The 18,605-nt window shown below is 41.4% G+C and overlaps 1 protein-coding gene and 1 long non-coding RNA gene across 5 annotated transcripts in view; one reads left to right on the top strand and one right to left on the bottom strand.

Moving 5' to 3' along the window:
• Nucleotides 1-324: 324 nt before the first annotated feature.
• Nucleotides 325-17,837, bottom strand: LOC117759478. The gene is made up of 3 exons (XR_004613486.1): nt 17,826-17,837; nt 2,595-2,606; nt 325-509 (listed from the first exon to the last, which is right to left on the bottom strand). It is a non-coding gene; the product is annotated as an uncharacterized LOC117759478 (long non-coding RNA).
• The window catches only part of gramd2aa (GRAM domain containing 2Aa), a 28,014-nt gene continuing 13,080 nt past the window's right edge, over nt 3,672-18,605 (top strand). Inside the window, exons 1-2 of one of the 4 annotated variants that reach the window (XM_034581611.1) lie at nt 3,672-3,911; nt 12,042-12,146. In XM_034581611.1, the coding sequence (XP_034437502.1) occupies nt 3,772-3,911; nt 12,042-12,146 (245 nt within the window). In that variant the 5' untranslated portion in view covers nt 3,672-3,771. Of the gene's footprint in view, nt 3,912-6,375; nt 6,605-11,931; nt 12,147-18,605 lie in introns of those variants that run through there. The other 3 variants (XM_034581610.1, XM_034581612.1, XM_034581609.1) reach the window with 3 other exon arrangements.

Raw genomic sequence — 18,605 nt, 5'->3', positions numbered from 1 at the left:
ATCCGACACAGACAATGAACTTCATTAAAAAGGAAGAGCCGGGGAAAAGCTGGGAGCGAACTCGATCTCACACACACACACTCATGACTGAAGTCAGAAGGCTCAAAGTTTCATCTGAACAGAAGCTGGTTGCTCGAGGCCTTTTTGCGTTGGATCTCAAACTGGTGGTGCCACTCTGTAAAATTAAACCCGGTCTGGTTTAGTTGACATCTACACAAAGAGCGACTGTCAGCACGGCCCTGTCCCACCAGAGGTCCCCTGTCGGCTTTAGATTACACGTCTCTCGTACCTCAGGGGTTGTAAGTGAAATTCTATCCAATGTGCTTTTTGCATTGATTTTTGAGAGAGCTCCTGTTTGCGGGTGTGAGATCGGCACATTTTTCTGCGTTGAGCCGGTTCAGGACAGAGAATGATTGAAGGTTTAATGCCAAAACTGAGCGGTTGTGGGTTGTGAACGTTCCTCTAAAAGCATTACAATGAGAGTTTGACCGCACTGTCATTAAATTGAACTTTATTGATTGTATTGGTTTTACAATCACGTTAAATCTCCCCTCCCACCATGTTGTAGTTCATTTTTATCCATTTACCACAGTGAAGGAGTCTTCACGCCACCAGTTGATCTCATGTCAAACCACCTCGGGACCTTTTTGTCGAGACATTTCTCACCGTCACGAAACGGCAGCGCTTCGTTTTTGAGGTTCTTGGACATTCCAAGTAAATCAGACGCCGGTTTCTCGTCCCTGCGGATTCTTCACAGAGGGTTTTTACCTTTTTTTTTTTTTTTTTTTTTTGTGCATTTTTAAGAAGAATGGCTGACGCGAAACAAGCTGAATGTGGTGGTGTTTGACTTGTACTTAATCTGTGAGGGTAATCTAGGCAGCTGTGATGTTGTCTTTAAAGTCGATGGGTTTTAGTACCAGCTGACTGCATACATATAGATTTATCAGACAATGGTTGTGACAAGTGCATTTGTTCTCTCGCTGAGAGTAGTCATGTTATCTCGGTAGTAAGCGAAGCCCAGTGAAAAATCATATATTACTAAAAAAAGTGTATGAAAAGCCAGAAAAGTAATGTTTGCTATCAACATATTGGAAAGTGCTTGGCTCTTGTATTTTGCAGGACTGTATTTGTTTCATGGTGAAGAGTATATTTATTGGCCAGCAGTTGTCTCAATTGGTGCCTAGTTGAACATTCTTCTGTGAAAACACAGAGACACTTGCTTGTTTGTCCTTTTCTGACCCACCTGCTGTCACACAAACCTCCCCCGCCCTCTTCCTCACCCTCCTCCTCCTCCCTACAGTACCTCGACTGGTACTCGCAAGGATGTTTACAATGTCTTCATTTTCTTTCTGTGTGAGAAATTCAGAACTCTCCCCCTCTTTCTCCTCCTTTCTCCCTCCCGTCAGGAGTTTGTGTAAAGTGTACATTACCATGGTTCTTTTTTATACAATACTCTGTAACTTGCCTTTGTAAATTTGGGCTGGAAAAAATAAATCTTTTTATGAGACTGATCTGTCCTGGGAACTGCTCAGTGGCTCCTGCTCCGTCGGTGCTGTGCAACTGAGATAACGACACTGTTGAATTATTGAAAGGGGAAAAAGGAGCGCGTCTGTTTAGGAATGTATGTAGAAAACACAATCCCACAAGGGGCAGCGATGATACATGTTGATGCAAAATAAGGACACAAACCAAAATACTCTTGCTGTGCAAAAATTTAAAAGCCTTTAGTTGTGTGGCTAATGCATGGCCAGGATAAAAATGCACTTATTTGTTATATAGGCCATTGGTGATCACAGGAAGTGACATCGTCGGCTCATTATAGCAACAGACAGCAGGTGACTCATATTAGAGGAAATACCCACAATTAGAAAACAAATGGAAATTTACCCTGTAGAAAAAAACAATGAATGATCCAGCACGAAATATGTACAAATACATCACAACACATTCAGAGAGACAAGATCACACATCTGTATCTTCACAAATCTAATTCTAGATCAAACCAAGTTATGAGAAAGGAGAATAATCAATTTCTTCATAAAGACCATTATATACCAGGTCTATACGACTCGTCTGAGATCTATAGAGACGACTTCAACAGCCATAACTTTCAAAGAGTTGGGCCTCGTGTGACGTTTGTCATGTATTAGCCACATTAAGACTTTTTAAATTGTCCAGGTTAAAGAGTCACTTAGTTTATTCACTTTTGTTGCATCAACTGTTTTTAAAAACCCTACAACCAAAATGCAATGTTTTAAATCCACACATCTACATCTTTTGATAGAAGAATATAAAACTGATATTTAAGGTTTTGCTTGCGGCCCAGGAGATGCTGCTGCTTGATCCAAAGTCCAATTTATTTTAATTTAAATCTATTGTGCCCATTAAACTCAAACATGTTTCCAATCATTAACATTCAAACTATTTTATCCAGGAACACGATTAACAAACTGCAGCAACTCGCTGCCTCAGCGCTTTAAAACTCTTCATCTGTTGTTCCACATCGGGCAAAGTTTGGTTCCTATTTATAGAACTGAGCTCTGATTGGCTCCTACAATAAACATCCATCAGCTGTGAGAGTTGAGACATGAAACTTTCATTTTAAACTTTACTTTTAGTAGCAATAAGTTTGCCTTTTGCAAAGTTGATTTCTGTGTGAGTTGAGGACTTTAAACAAATTCCTAGATTTAATGCAACCTTTTTAATCAAAATTTCTTCAATATACACTTAACTCACTAGAAAACAAGAAGCATGAGATCTGAATAAATGTATATTATTGTCTAAAGTGTTAATACTGGGAGGATCTAGAAACTGCACTGTGGGTTTTGGCCACAGGAGAGCAGTGTCCCTGAAGAGAGGATCAGTCAGAAACAACTGCATGAAGTGTTTCCATGAGTTTAACACAATACAAATTTCATTAAACACAATATATTGGAATTATTTCATCTTATAATCACTTCAAGCTTCCTCCCTCTACAAATGTGTTTCTGCTTATCGATCCTTCAATGAATAGACCAACCAGGAAGAAGCTGTTAACAGGTAGTTTATAAGTAGTTTATTGATTGATCATTTTTATGCTTTTATTTCTGGAAAAACCTTTTCAGACAAATTATTACATAAAACTGAGCTTTTAATGTTTAATCTCATGTTTTAAAATATGTCAAACTCAATAATCCTGCAGGACTTTATAGGAATTAAATGAAATGTCGTTTCTCTGAGTTAGGGACAAATAAAGCAATTTAAAGATTCCCTAGGACATTGGTATATTATGGAATCAATTTTTCACAATAAAACAGTAAACGATTTCAAAATGAAATGATCATTGTAGTTGCAGCTTGAGGTTTATGCCGGAGCAGCCGTCAGCAGTTCATCACTGCACGTCGCTGCTCCTCCAACTTTATCTGTGGGTATTTTTAACTGCCCCACTGAGAATATGTTGTGTGCATTAGCATAATGCAACATCAGTGACAGGCAGTGATTACGCTGGGGATGATTTTGTTGAGTGTAAATGTGAAATCTGATTATCCTCTCTGCTCCAGGCTCTGCAGAGGGAGGAGGGCCGGGGAGAGAGAGAGAGAGAGGATGAGTTTGGCTGGAGGATGGATTCAGGAGGAAGGAGGGGTTAAGATAGCAAAGTGCTGAGCCAGTGGCTTTTCCACAGAGCAGCTGGCTGGCATCAGCACCGGACGGGCCGCTCAGAGGAAGGATACCTTGAAGACGCCTCTCATCCGCTCGCCGTGGGACGCTGAGGTCGACTTCCAGGAGGTGTTCATGGGATGCACTATCTACGCAGCCAGCCCTAAGGCCCTGCCCGCCGACGAGGCCCCAGGCCAGGACAGATACTACCAGCTCCCCCACTGCCGCCCTCCTCATGGTAACTGCAGTCAGAGGATAGCAGCCAGCAGAGCCAGGTCAGTCAGCAGCAGCAGAAGGTGCAGAGTGTGTGGTGTGTCGATCACGGGTTACACTGAGCAGGTGGAGGCAGATGATCCAGAGTGAGATGTTTAAACTGGGCCCAGTGCAACGTGGACTGGGCCAAACTTTAACACCAGTGGTGATTTTAACAGTTATTGTTTATAAATCTAGAAAAACAAGACTTCAAATTGAAAAAAGCTTCTAAAACAGCAAAATGCAATGAAATATTTTACACCAAATTTCTAAAGATATTATTATATATGTACAGTTGCAGTTTGAGATCCAGTTTGAGTGATTTAACGTTTTTTGCCTCTGGATAAAAAAAACACAGAGGCTTCTGGCCAAATTACGACATAAGGGAAATGAATAAACACATTTAGAAATGAGTGACAATGAGTGAGTCAGTGTCGGGTTTAAATTAACATTGTGAGGGCGCGTCGTGCTGAGTGAGCAGGTCAGGGAGCAGCATGTGTCATCTGATGGTTTCTCCAGACTCAGTATATTTAGCCGCTTCTCACACCTGCACTCTGGACCAAAGGGGACAGATGCAGCTTCTCGGCAGGAGGTGAGCTCGTGACCCACCAGAACAACAGTGTTGTGTTTGTTACACCAGTTTAGATTCATCAGCAGCTGTTGCAATAATTTATCCAGCCCCGTGTGCAACTGAAATTGAGACAAACTGAATCATAACTCTGTCTTTAGCGCCAGAGTCTGAACTGACTGTAACGTGACTGGGTGGAAAGTGGCTCAAGGTTTTTAGCTGAGATTTCTTTATATATGATTTTCTTCCATCTTTATTTGTGTCGTCTATGATGCGGGAGATTCTGTTTCTACTTTCTTGACGGTGTTCAGTTCTTTTATTCAGTTTCTTTCTTCATCATGTGACCAGATCCCGATGTTATGACACTTGTTTGTTTACTATCACCACCTCCTTAAATGAATGAGGTTTATAATGTTGTGAAACAAAAGGGTGCCGGGTGTCACAGTCAGTTCTTTAAGTTTTGCTTTGGAATGACAATCATTTTCTGTCAATATAACAACACTTTTGATATTTATTAACTTTTTTGATAAGTTGACTGTGTCAATCATCTAATTGTCTGTCACCAACATTCCTCATCGTCTGAACTATTCACACACAGTTGGTTTAGAGGTCGGACGCCTTCAAAGAGCCATAAGATAAAACTGTGGAATCAACAGATGATTGTTGGGAGAGGAAAGAAAAAACTAATCAGAATAAACAAATCTGATTTCAGTTTTTTGTTGTAGACATTTCTCTAATATTTGCAGCCATTTGATATTAAATATTTAATCATTAGAACTTTTAAGCTAAAGAAAGATTTCTGAGAAATGAGTTCTCTCTTGGCCCACGTTCCAACCTTCCACCAAGGTTTGTGTAAAATCTGTTCTGTTTGTACAATCCTGCTGGCAAACAACCAACCAACCAACCAACCAACTAATAACCAACCAACCAACCAACTAATAACCAACCAACCAACAAAACAAACCAACCAACAAACCAACCAACTAATAACCAACCAACAAAACAAACAACCAAAAAAAACAACCAACCAACCAACCAAACGACCAACCAACCAACCAAGCAACCAAACGACCAACCAACCAACAAAACAACCAACCAACTAATAACCAACCAAACGACCAACCAACTAAACAACCAAACAAACCAACCAACCAATCAAATAACCAAACAACCAGCCAATCAACCAAACACCTAAATAACCTACCAACCAAACAACCAACTAATCCACCAAACAACCAACCAAACATACAAACCAACCAACCAACCAACCAACTAAACAACGAACAAATAAACCAACCAACCGACTTTGGAAATCCCCTCAGAATTTACAGCCAAATACCTGCAAATATTTTGGAAATAATGAGGAAAGTTTACAGTAAATTTGTCGCACAAAGATCAAACCTCACCTCAACGTTTATTTTGAAAGACTAATCGAGCTGATATTTGCTGAGGAGTTTCAGAAACCTATATTATTATAAACAAAGGGACGGGGCTGAAAGCAGAATAATAAATAAATAAACACGAAAAAATGTGTTACCTGTTTAAAAAACATTTATTCAACCTCGTCTTTTCTTTTATAATATTCTTAATGATGCTTCAACCCTTTTAACATTTTATTGTTTTAGTATCTTTCACTGTGTTTATATGTCCTGTAAAACTCTATATGATAAGTATTATTATTATTATAAAGGTGTAGTAGCTGATTGGTTTTCAATCAAACTCAAACAGCTTTTGTTTCTCCTTCCTGTTGAACACGTGACTGAGTGATCAACGTGAGCGGGTTATTCTGAGTGTGAGAAGAAAATAGTTTAATCCTCAGTCAGTGAGTAAACAGGAGGTGAAGCTCAACCCCCTGCACACACACACACACACACACACACACACACACACACACACACACACACACACACACACACACACACACACACACACACACACACACACACACACATACTGGCAGGAGGAGGAGGAGGTCACCGCTGCGTCTCTCAGGATTTCATGGTTCGTTCAGAGCCGGAGCTTCATTCATTTCCTCCGTGGGTTCGATTCCCGGTGACAGAGTCCGATGTTTGCTCACGAGTCGCAGACCTGAGAAGTTTCGGGGGCGACGAACCTGCGGAAAACGTCTCGTCAGCCGCGGAGCTTCAGGTAGGAGACAGGAGACAGGAGTCAAGCGGCGGAGAGGAGGCGCGGAGCTTCCGTTACACCTTTAGAAATTAAGAGCACCAGTGATGAAGATGAGGAGAACAGGCGTGACTGTGTGTTTTTAATCAGTGGGGGGGTGCTGTTTAAACATGAATTAATTGGATAACTAAACAATTAGTTTAGTTCAGTCGTGTTGAGTAATTTTAAGCTTCTCCGATATGAATATTTACTCATGTTACCATGTATTTTTTTTGTATAGCCCATATTCACATATCACAATTTGTCTCATAGATCTTAACAAAGTGCGAGATCCTCTGTTCTTAACCCTCAACAAGAGTAAAACTACAAAATAAACAGGGGAAATAATGTGCAGTAGATGCTGCGAGTAACTGAGAACATCAACAAAACATCAGTATTTAAAACATTGATTAGAAGAAACTGTAACATAATGGAAAGTGTGTCTATGGTTAAAGTGTTTATACATAAGAAAGTGTCTGATAGAGATGAAGGAAGCAGCAGTGACAAATGATTTGAGGAGGTGTTGTCAGTAATGGTGGAAGATGTGAGTAGTTATCAAGCAGTCATGTTGTAATCATAGTACACGATCAGGATCCATCACCACAGTAATTATCTTTTGTTTTTACACTGTTAATTAGACTAAACAACACATTACTTCAGATATGAAGACGTCACCTTGGGTTCAAAAGATCTTGCGGACGACACAGTTGTTAAATTGTTAAATTCCTCAGTAAAATCATCATCAGAGACGTAATTGAAGAAGATTGTTGATCATATCTCTACCAGGAGAATCAGGAACAGCTGTAGAGTAAATGCACATTAAAATCTAGTTAATTTAACTGAATATCTAAATTCTAATGATTTTATGTTATCAGCAACATTTCATACCTCACGTTTCTCAGAGTCACTTTATTACAAGCGTCAGATGCTCTAATATCTTAATTTTATTCCAGTGTTAGAGGAACATGTTAAAACTAAATTTTGGTGCATATTCAAACGGTCAAGTGATTACACCACAACAGACTTGTGCAATTCATGAGAAGTGTGATTCAGCATCTTCATCATTTTTTTGTATCCTCCCTTGTTTCACGGAAAACGATTATAAATTCTTCAAGTGAATCATTTTTACACTTTTATCTTGAAGAAACGCTTCAATTCCCATTTGAACCTGACTTCTCTTCTTTTGATATTAAAAGATAAAGTGTAGATAAAAAGTGTAAGTGCTACAGACTCATTTCAGGAACAGTCATACATAATAATTACATAATGACTTGTATGATGCCCAGTATTGGTTTTTGACAGTTATATATAGTTTGCTCTGTAACATTTCTTACACAAAGTAATAAAGATCCTCCTGCTTTTCACTAGATTTAGACCAAAAGACAACTATTCATTTTCCTTTCCCCCTGAAATCCTGTTTGTATTTCACACTGAACAGTCACGTATGTGTCTCCATGTACTTCTCAGTTATTTGAACATCCAGAGACGTGTGTTGACACACGTCTTCCCATCAAAGGCCGATCTGAGCCACTCGCACAATGGGGACGTTATTTCAGGAGGTCTCAAGCTGAGTCGCTGCTTCTGTTCATGGGCCGTGACTGTGTTAGTGAACGAGTTAATGTGCAGAACATCCAGGGATGACTGAGGAAAAACATGAAATCACTCTGGTGCCAAGTCTGCAAATAGTTTGTTAAAGATCCAATAGCAGTTTTACTAAGTTTGAAGTTACACACATGAAATAAACCTCCTGTGTGAGACTTTAACTTTATCGTCCTCTCACAATAAGAAAAACCCAGCCTCAGCTTCACATTGTGTTGAACCTTGGCTTTAACACACACACACACACACACACACACACACACACACACACACACACACACACACACACACACACACACACACACACACACACACACAGACACACTGTGAAAACAAAGCAACACACATCACTCACAAAGTCGTGTCTCTCCTTAAGTTGTGTAAATCTCACACTTCTGCACTCAGCACAGACTTTAGCTGTTATTGACGTGCATTAAATAACACTTAGTGGGATTTAGTTAATTTTATCTGGATGTGATACTTTCACATTCACGTGAGGACCTGAGAACCACCAGGGACAAAGAAGTACAGACAGTATTTCAGGCAATAGCGTCAGTAGCTTGTACTGCATGTGTACACAAAGTAATATGTACTTATAAGCGATATCGAACAGTGTTGCTTGACAAATGGACTCGATGTTAGATTGTGACAACACCTCAGCGTTAAGGGCTTCAGGAATGGGCGAGCAGATGCAGACAGAGAGCGAGAGAGAGAGAGCAGTGATTCCTCAGCAACAATCCCAGGACCTTAATGAGATTAGTTTATTGGATTGGAGGACATCTTGTGACAGCACAAAATGTTTGTCTGTGGAGACGCAGGAGGACGTGAGGAAGAGGGAGAGGAGGAGAGGAGAAGGAGAAGAGATGAGGAGAGGAGGAGGAGAGGAGGAGGAGATGAGAAGAGGAGGAGGAGAGGAGGAGCGGTCTCAGCATTTCAAAAATCACTGGTGTGAACAAGTTGGACCTGAGCCGAGCAGATCCAGCAGAAGAGTCATCGATGTTTAACTGTGGCTGCAAACCAAACCAATCAGTGATCTCATGTTCATTCAGTCTGACGCCCCCCCACTCAGACTGCAGTGGGACCAATCACTAGTATTTATCTTGATTGGTGCGGTTTTGATACAACAGCTGAGAAAGAGGCGCTGAGTGGTTGTGTTAACAACAGAGGTGGCTGCTGCTGCCGACGTGGAGAGGTTTGTTTCATCCACTATTCAGAGAGAATTAAACAAACTGTTACTACAAGTGGAATTAAATTGACTGTTGTTAACACTCCAGAACTCTCAGTTCATTCTGTCAGGTAAAGGGTCATCGTGTTTTATTTTTTCTTTACCCAAACTAAAAACTCGGCAGCTGACCGACGGTGACCGGTCACAATCTTGTGCAAATTGTATGCCGCTGCAATCTGATTGTCATGCTTGAGTAAATGGAAGTGAACCAATATGTGTCTGGAGGCTGGATCTCTGTCACAGTGATTTCCTCTGCTTTTACAAACAGGCAGAAACAAGCTAACACTTTTGGTTAATGGAGAAAAACCTGCAAAATTTCCTCACACAGTAAAACGATCCAGCAAATAATTTATCCTCTTTAGGTTTTCATTCAAACCATTTTCTCAATTCTTGTAAAATATTAACTTATTCACTAGTATTACTTATTTAATATTTAGGTCTATGGTTTAAAAGTCATGGATACACAGTTGTTATATGTCGTGTTACATTGTGAGGTAATTTCACTTCTTTTCAGAATACCACTTTCACAATTCTAGTAAAATATGAACTTATTCACAAGTTTAAATTCACCTCCTCATAGACTTAATCAGGATTTAAAAAATGTATAATTATGTAAAGTTCTTTTCAGCTGCCTCGATATATATTTGTGTTGATTTAAGAGATTTCTTCTATATTAAAATACTTCAATCCAACCCTTTCCCCTCAAGTCCAGCACAACTACAAGATCCACTTTGAACCGTGTTTTCAACAGAACTGCAGCAGCACCACGAGCCTTTACTTTGCCCTGAGGCCCACATCTGGAACCAGACCCCCCCCCCCCCCCCCCCCCCCCCCTTATCTGTGACAACAGGCCCTTCATCTCCCTGATGACAGATAACCAGTCAGATGCGACCTCTCGCACCAGGAAGTCCCTGTTGTTTGAGCAGGTCAGCGGCTGACGTAAAGCTTCTGGCCAATTAGAGATAATACGCTGGAAAGTGCATGTGGGAGCCTGTTTCCATCAGCACCTGTAATTATACCAGAACAGGTGGTAACGACTTCCCCTCTCCCAGAGGAGAACACGGCACAGGGCAGGTGTGTGTTCGTGTGTGCGTGTGTTTTTGAAAGAGAAAGAAACATTTGTTGTGCAGGCGAGAGGAAGAAGTTACATAATAGAAGGTTTAAAACTTTTCCAGAACTCGAGCTGCAAGAGGCCGACAACAACAGAGTAAACATTTAAAGGGTCAAACCAGCTTTGTTCTTCTTAATTCTCATGTTCATCAGTATTTTCCAATCAGGTGAAAGTGAACCTCGGGGGGTGAGAAGACGTCAGGGGGTGTTAGGAAGGTTGTGGAAAAGGAAAAGTTGATTAGAATTGATGAATAATTGAATAATTAATAATGATAAACCTTATTTATGAAGATGAGAAAAGAGTAAAACAAGAAAACATTATAGAGATGATTAAAATAGTCGGTAAGAACAGAACTAGGAGACCTGACCTCAATAGATGAGTTAACTGTTGATCCTTCAGCTACAAGCAAAGGTGAAATGGTTGAAATAGTTACCTCATTATTTAAGATATCAGATAAACAATTGAAATTATAATTATAGAATAATCATGGTTTAATAGTTGACGTGGTTGACTGTTTAGATTTTGGGTCAACAGAGAAACAGATGACAATGTTTGCTACAAAATAAACTGTTGAAATAGTTAATTAAACACAATATTTATCTAAAATTAACAGATAAAAGTAACAGATTTGAAATTTGGTAATAAATAAATAAATAAACCACAAACAGCTCAAAGTAATGGATGAGCGGTTGGAATCTAATATCAATAAATGTAACACTGATAATTAAAATCCTTCTTTTATCAGTTGTGTTAAATAACATCCAGTCACATTGTAGTGTTGGTGCTCGTGTTCATGTGGGGACCTCAGGGTCAGGGTCACACCTGTTTGTTTTCCTCCCACCAGAAGCCATTTACTGCACTTTACCAACGTGTGCAAATCACAGCATTAAGCCGTTCGAACGACCTGAGCCACATTTCATCCATCAAGCTGTGATTCTGTTTCTTTACATGAATCATTCCTTCACTGGACCTTTTTTTAATTTTAATTATGCGTCTCATAACCAACCACCTTCGTTTCTCCTTCTTTCTTTGGCTCTCGTTTGTTTTTCGTGAGGCATTTGCTTCCAAATAGTTTCGGTGTGAAGTGTAAAACATTTTTTTTTTAAGAAAGGTTTGCGTCAGCTCCCAGCAGCGCGTCAGGTCAGCCATCTGCACAACCTCTGAGGCGCTGTTATATATTTCTCCTACATCTGGGTGAGCGTTGACCCCATTTACACGAACACGGCCTTATTTTGCTGAGCAGAGATTTTTAATGTAGTGCAAAGCAGCAGAAATCAGACTTTGAATGTTGCATCAGCGCCGTGTTGATTTTGAAGACAAGAGTCCACCCGGTTTGCCCCGTTAACTTTTACAGGACGAACTCTATTCTGGAGCCAAATCTGGAAACAAACGCAAACATCTTTTTTTTTGTTGTTGTACGAGTGCACATGAAAGTCCGGTGGAGCGATGCCTGCTGTTAACATCGAGCTGTGTGCTTGTGTGTTCAGGGCCAGGAGCATGACTGAGCAGCAGGAGCAGAGCGAAGAAACAGGCCTGCTCTCAACTCAGGACCTGGACCCCTCCAAGGACGACGACACACACGGACACTTCAGGCAAATCTCTCACACACACACACTCGCACACACACACACACACACACACACACACACAGGCTATGCTGCTACACTTGCTTGCTCTTGTTTCCCCTCGTTCACCATCTGTATCCTGTGCGTGGTCATGAGTTACAGCCCGAGGAGATTTATTTTCACAGCACTTATTTTGTTTTACTTTTATTTCAGCTGCATTTGATGTCAAACAATGGTCAAATGTGCACAAACACGTGCACACAAACAGACTCACAAAGGATGTTCTCCCCCCCCCCCCCCCCCCCCCACAAAGTCCTGGGTAGAACATGCAAATGGCTGAAGTTATACCACTAACAACGTGTTCTAATCTATTTAATGTCTCTCTACGTCGGCAGAAGAATGCATGTGTATATACTTGTGTGTTATATAAGAAGGATTGGAGACAGGAGCAGTGTAATCCGGGGAATCAGTCTTGCGAGGGATTTGGCACAGAGGCACAGTGTGTGCTGGACGACCCAGTGAATGGGAGGGACTTGAACTCTTTTTTGCACATGTCAGTCACTCAACAAGTCGTGTGTGTGTGTGTGTTGTTTGTCCTCTGGTGCTGCCAGCAACATGTCCGCTTGTAAATATTTGTCTACATAAGCTGCTGGTGTTGATTTACGGCTACTGGGCCATAAGGAGCTTTATAAATACACACAACCGCCACGTATCATTGACCTAAAAGGTGGTTTCTGCTCACGGTTGATCAGGAGACACAAAGCAACGTAAACTTTAATTCTGAATCTTATCTCTGGGCAACTGCTGAGTTTTAAGTGTGATATTTGCTTTTCTTTTAGCTCTGCTTTGGGCTCCTCCTCCTCCTGAGATTTACTTCATTGAACTCTCGTCTGGTTTCTTATCAGAGAGGTTTTATTAGAAACATCTGCCTGTTGACGTTAATGAAAGGGACTGATACTCAAACATGGAATAAATGTTCCGTGAAACCAAAGCTATAAGTGGCTGCACGTGTAGAACTCAAGAGATAGGTGACAACTTCCTGTAGTTAACAAAACTATTATATAGCACAGTATTTGTGTAGACAGTTGTGTGCTGCCTTGTATTTATAAAGCATTAACTATCCAGTGTAAACTTGAATATTTGTTTATATTATATTTTGTTAATTTGGGCATTTAGGGATTTCATGTAAAATACTTAAGGTTTCCTCAGTCAATGTTCTGTCTCTTGTTCCATCTCCATGTTCTTGCAGCTCATGTAAAAGCTTTCAAATATATAAAATGTGTTTCTCCGGACATGCAGTTTAATCTCGTGCTGTAACCACAGTTGGATTATGGAACATGTGCTGGTATCGTCAGTCCATCGTTTCCTCGCTGACGATGTTTGGGTTGTAACTGAACCTCCTGATAAACAGTTTCCAGACATTTGTTTCAGACACTGTCTGGTGCCTGGGAAATTAAAGCTCAGAGTGTTTGTAGTTTCTGAGTCGAGGCGACAGCTGCTCATTCACTATCTGTCAGTCGGCTGCACAAACAAATAAAAAATGACCTTATTTTCACCTTTCTATGAACTGAGTCTTGTTTCAAATCAGAACGCAACTGAAAATAAGTCCTCCTTTCTCACTTAACTCCCAATTTCCCCTCCTCCAGTCAAGTCACTGTCAGGGAGTCCGCTGCTCCACCGGCCACCGATGGGAGGTGTTCCCTTTCTAATTTAGGATTCAATTTAGGATCCTTTGAGCCAGTAATTAGTTTCACTGTTCCTCCGCACAGCCAAGGGCACGGAGATACGTGGACAAGGTGCATGCGTCGGGCCGACACAGAAACACACGTCACAGGCGACATTGTGGCTTTGCTCCTAATCTGCCTGTAATCTATCGGGTTTAGTTTCATTTCTAAACCACAACTTCTGGAATAACAGACGGGATGAAACTGAATTGTTTGAATTTGTTAGGTCAATATGGATTGTTATGCGTCGTGTGCAGGACTCAGACCGGTTCACTGGAGCCTCGTCCCCTGGGCTGCATCCTTCGGAGGCTGCGTTTCAAGCCTGATTGCGTCACAGCGGAGCGGCCATGTTGTCACGTTTCAAAGGCTGCTGCAAACACGGCTTCCGTTTCCGAGCAACAAAGCATTGGAGGGCGGGTCCCTCTCGGGCCAGCCTATGGTAGGAAAGGAACGAATCAGCCGTATGGGCGGCCGAGCTACAGATGCAATGGTAAGGACGGAACGAGCTGGTGAGACAAACAGGGAATCCTCTGTAGACCAGAGTGTCTCAGTTTGATCGACTCATTAAACTGTGTCGTCCTCCGAAGGATCCGACCCCTGAATTAGGACAAAGCCTGTTTGTACACATTGTGATTCCCTCCAACACTGACTTTAGTGGTTGTAAATGTTGATGAATTAATTCCAAATAAACTGTCTAAAATAAACTTTAAGTGACACTTCAGTGACGCTAGACTTCACCTTCAGCTGTCCATCATTTCCCCACACGCCATCCTAACACAACCTTTTTTAATCCCCTTTGTAAAACAAGCTTTACCCCGCTGCACCTCATCCGCAGCTCCTTTAAAGCCACAGTGGGAATTGCCTAGAGCATTTTTCTTAGATGCAACAGCGGTATTGATTAAGACCTGGATGGTGCTTTTAAAGAGAGGCACAGACGGAGAGCGAGCGCGAGGACTAGAAAAGCCAGTTGGTCCCCACAGAGCCGCCTGTGTTTTTAATAATCATTCTCCTCTCTCCACCTGGGAATGCCGAGCTTCTGTGGTTCCTATTTATAGGCGGCGAGCAGCAGGCGGGAGGAGCAGCACACATGCACTATTGTTCATCACACGGTCACATGGGATGTCTTTTCTACCAGCGAGGAACAGGGAGAGGGATGAATTTGCACACGGAGAACAAGCTGCACAGAATAATCACATGTTAATCAGGGGCGAGCTATTGACCCTGTGACATGATCTCTGCTGTAAATTGGGTTGGTTATGGATTACCTGTTAGATTCATTAAAGTTTCACCTTTAAAGTAGGTATTCTTGGACATTTTAAAGGTATTCATGGCTATTTTGTAAGTACACATGATATTTTAGTGGAAAAACACAGGTTATTACATGTGAAAAAACATGAAGACGGGTTTCACTTTTAACTTTTTACAGCAGTTTGGTCATTTCTGAAGGTTTTGATAGCTGCAGGATGAATTTTCTTAGTGTTGTTCTGAAGACAGTACAGATGTAAAGTGAGGGATGTGTCACTTAAAGTGTGTTTAAGGTGTCCAGCAGGCGAGCACACTGCACTGCAAACAACACACACACACACACACACACACACACACACACACACACACACACACACACACACACACACACACACACACACACCCCTATTACAGGGGCTTGTTTATTGTTCCCATAAGGAAGACCAGTCCCCATAATGTGACTGTGTAAACACATTTATGTCCCACATGTGTTTTACCAAGACCATGCACGTACGCACACGCACACACACACACACACACACACACACACACACACACACACACACACACACACACACACACACACACACACAGTCTCCCCTTCTAAACCCTGCTTGGGTCCTTTTCCAGCCCAGTGAAACCTCCATTAGGCCTTTTTACTCCACCGTGTACATTTCCTACAGTTGAGACTATAACTTGTGAAGCTTCTAATGTTCACTGCTCTGATGCAAATGACCGATCACCTTGACAACAGTAGTTTGACCAAACAATCGTCCACTGAGCTTTTAACAACGTCACGAGTATTTCATCAGCAGGTTGGATTTGCATGTGGAGCTGGATCTGTTGTCGAGCTTGTTCAGTGGTTGTTGTGCTTTATTGTCCTAAACTCTCCAATACATCTATCTCCATTACTTGTGTGTGTGTGAAATCATGAAAGCATGCGTCTACCTTTTTATTTTGCAATGAATTGTAGCAGGAGAAGAGATTCTGAGCAGCTTATTGTCGTCTCTGCCGCTCCGCTCATCACTCTGCTCTATTTTAATCAATCTTGTGTTAGCACAGTTCTGTCCTTTATATCTCACTCTTAGGGGGAAACCATATTTCACTAAGTCTCGCTCGGAGGCGGCTGCCCTGTCACCTTTAATACTTCACACTCTGACATATGGCTCAGCTCTAATTTAATTTCATTGTCGGCCATCTTTCAGTTCAGTCTTTGAAGTATCATCAAATAAGCTAATGTAAAAAAAGAAACCTGACAAAATCAGATCAGGGGACCTCTGCAAAAGAAGGTTATGTTTTCTGAAGTATGTATTACTGAACTCATTTCTATAAAATGTTGTGGGGGTGTGGTTTAGGACCAGAAGAACCACCCATTACATTTTGGAGCAGATTTGGGTAAATAGGCAGATCTAATACTAATAATATGATTTCTGATGTTGATTCATATTTTTTTTCTCGTGATAACTGCAAACTAAACAATAACAATAATAATTTAAATGAACACTGACCTATTTGCTGTCCACGCGTATAAATCAGCGTCTCTCCAGCACAATTAAAGGTGTCGTCAGGTTCCCGCTGTGAGAAGCAGCAGAGTCAGGCTGTTGGAGGACAGAGGTCGTTTCTTCCTCCCCAGAGGACGATCTCTCATCGGAGCGGCGACGCCGACAGTCCTGCTTCTGTAAAGTCAACACTGAGGAGTGTTTTAACCGGATGCACCTCAGTAAAGGACGCTGTCCAAGGAGAATACAAATGTGCTACTGTTACACCGTGATGTTCCTCCAGGTTCCTGCTGAATCGGCCTTGATGAGAAATAGATTTTCATGAAATATTATTCTTAAAACACTCGTTAAGATAAAATGTATGAAGTGGTTTCCTTTTCTTACTTTTCACCTACGCTGCATTTGCGTTAGTTAAATTTGTACTGGGCCTGAGGTCGCAGCTAGCTCGTAAGGCTAGTAAGGATGATTTATAAGCTTGCTCCCGTGTATAATGGCAACATTAGCACATTTACTTCTTGGTAATTTTGGAAGATAAGATGTAGAAGAAGAAGAGTTAGACCTGAGTTAAAGTGCAGTCCATAATAATGAAGCATTTTACATTTCAGACAGAGGTAAACAAAAGCTGGATCATTCACGGCTACGCATGCGATGCTAGCCATTTTATTTGCTGTTAGCCGCCATGCCGGCTGCTGAGAAAAAGATAATCTAGAATAGTTTATCCCCCCCCCCCCCCCCCCCCCCCCCCCCCCCCCCCGCTCCCACTACCCAGACAGCGACAACTGGATCAGACCACAACGAAGTTCAAACACCCAAAGCAAGACACGTGTTTGTGACTGTGTTTAGGGACAGTGACATTACAACACCTATAGACTGTGTAGGCTGAGAACACAGAGGGTTGGTGGTGGGGGGGGTGCGGCTGATGAAGGATTTGTTTTGTGGTCTGAGATGCTGCTGGTGCAACATCGAGAAACAACCTTTACCCTTAAAAAGGTTAAGGTACGTACAGTAAATTGATTTGAAATCGCATGTTTTATGGATCAAAAAATTTACCAGTTGCTTTAATTGTCAGATAAAAGTCGGGGAATAAAAAGATCGATATATCTCTAAAATATAGTTTAGTAGAAGTATAAATGACCATAGAAATAAAGTAAGTAAACATAATTCTTTACTGTCCACCTAGTATTTTATCGTAAAATGTATCTGACCTTTATATATTTATAAATACAGTATATTTTCACTTTTATCATCACAAAATAAAAGAATCTAAGAGGATGACAGGGGCAGATTTATTCCTGTTGGACTCCATCACTCTCTGACTCTGTATTCATGTCTTTTTCAATTTCTCAAAATGAGAAATGTCTTCCACAGACAGAGATAAAACGTAGCAGAGCCGCGGCGCCTCTGTTCTCTCGGTATCTGCCCGAGCAGGAGAGTGTTTTCACGTCAGCGTAGTCGTCTGCTCACTGTCAATCACCTGACACTCACACAGAGATACAGGGAGAGAGAGAAGACTCCACACGTCAGGGAGGAACCCGTCAGAAACATCCTCCCTCTCAGACTTTGTTGTTTTAACTGTGACATCAGTTCATTTCAATGACATTTGCCTTAAAGGGCTGATTAAACTGTATTCAACTGTCTGCCTTACACATAAATATGAGTATTGTGCCGGGACATCTGCTGCACTGCTTTGAATATTCATCCTGAGGCGAGTGTGATGCCTGTGTGTGTGTGTGTGTGTGTGTGTGTGTGTGTGTGTGTGTGTGTGTGTGTGTGTGTGTGTGTGTGTGTGTGTGTGTGTGTGTGTGTGTGTGTGTGTGTGTGTGTGTGTGTGTGTGTGTGTGTGTGTGTGTGTGTGTGTGGGGATGTATCCTGACTATAAAAACAACAACATGGATAATCTGCTGGCACGGTCACTATTTGTATTCAAACAACTCAATATTTATCTTCCTCCGTGTTGTTCGGTGACAGCCTTCTTCTCCCTGCAGTTATGCACACAATGGTGATTAACTTGTCATGTG

Source organism: Hippoglossus hippoglossus, chromosome 3 (assembly GCF_009819705.1).
Source record: "Hippoglossus hippoglossus isolate fHipHip1 chromosome 3, fHipHip1.pri, whole genome shotgun sequence".
NCBI lineage: Eukaryota > Metazoa > Chordata > Actinopteri > Pleuronectiformes > Pleuronectidae > Hippoglossus > Hippoglossus hippoglossus.
The sequence above is the reverse complement of the archived record's forward strand: the minus strand, read 5'-3'. Positions and strand labels throughout refer to the sequence as shown.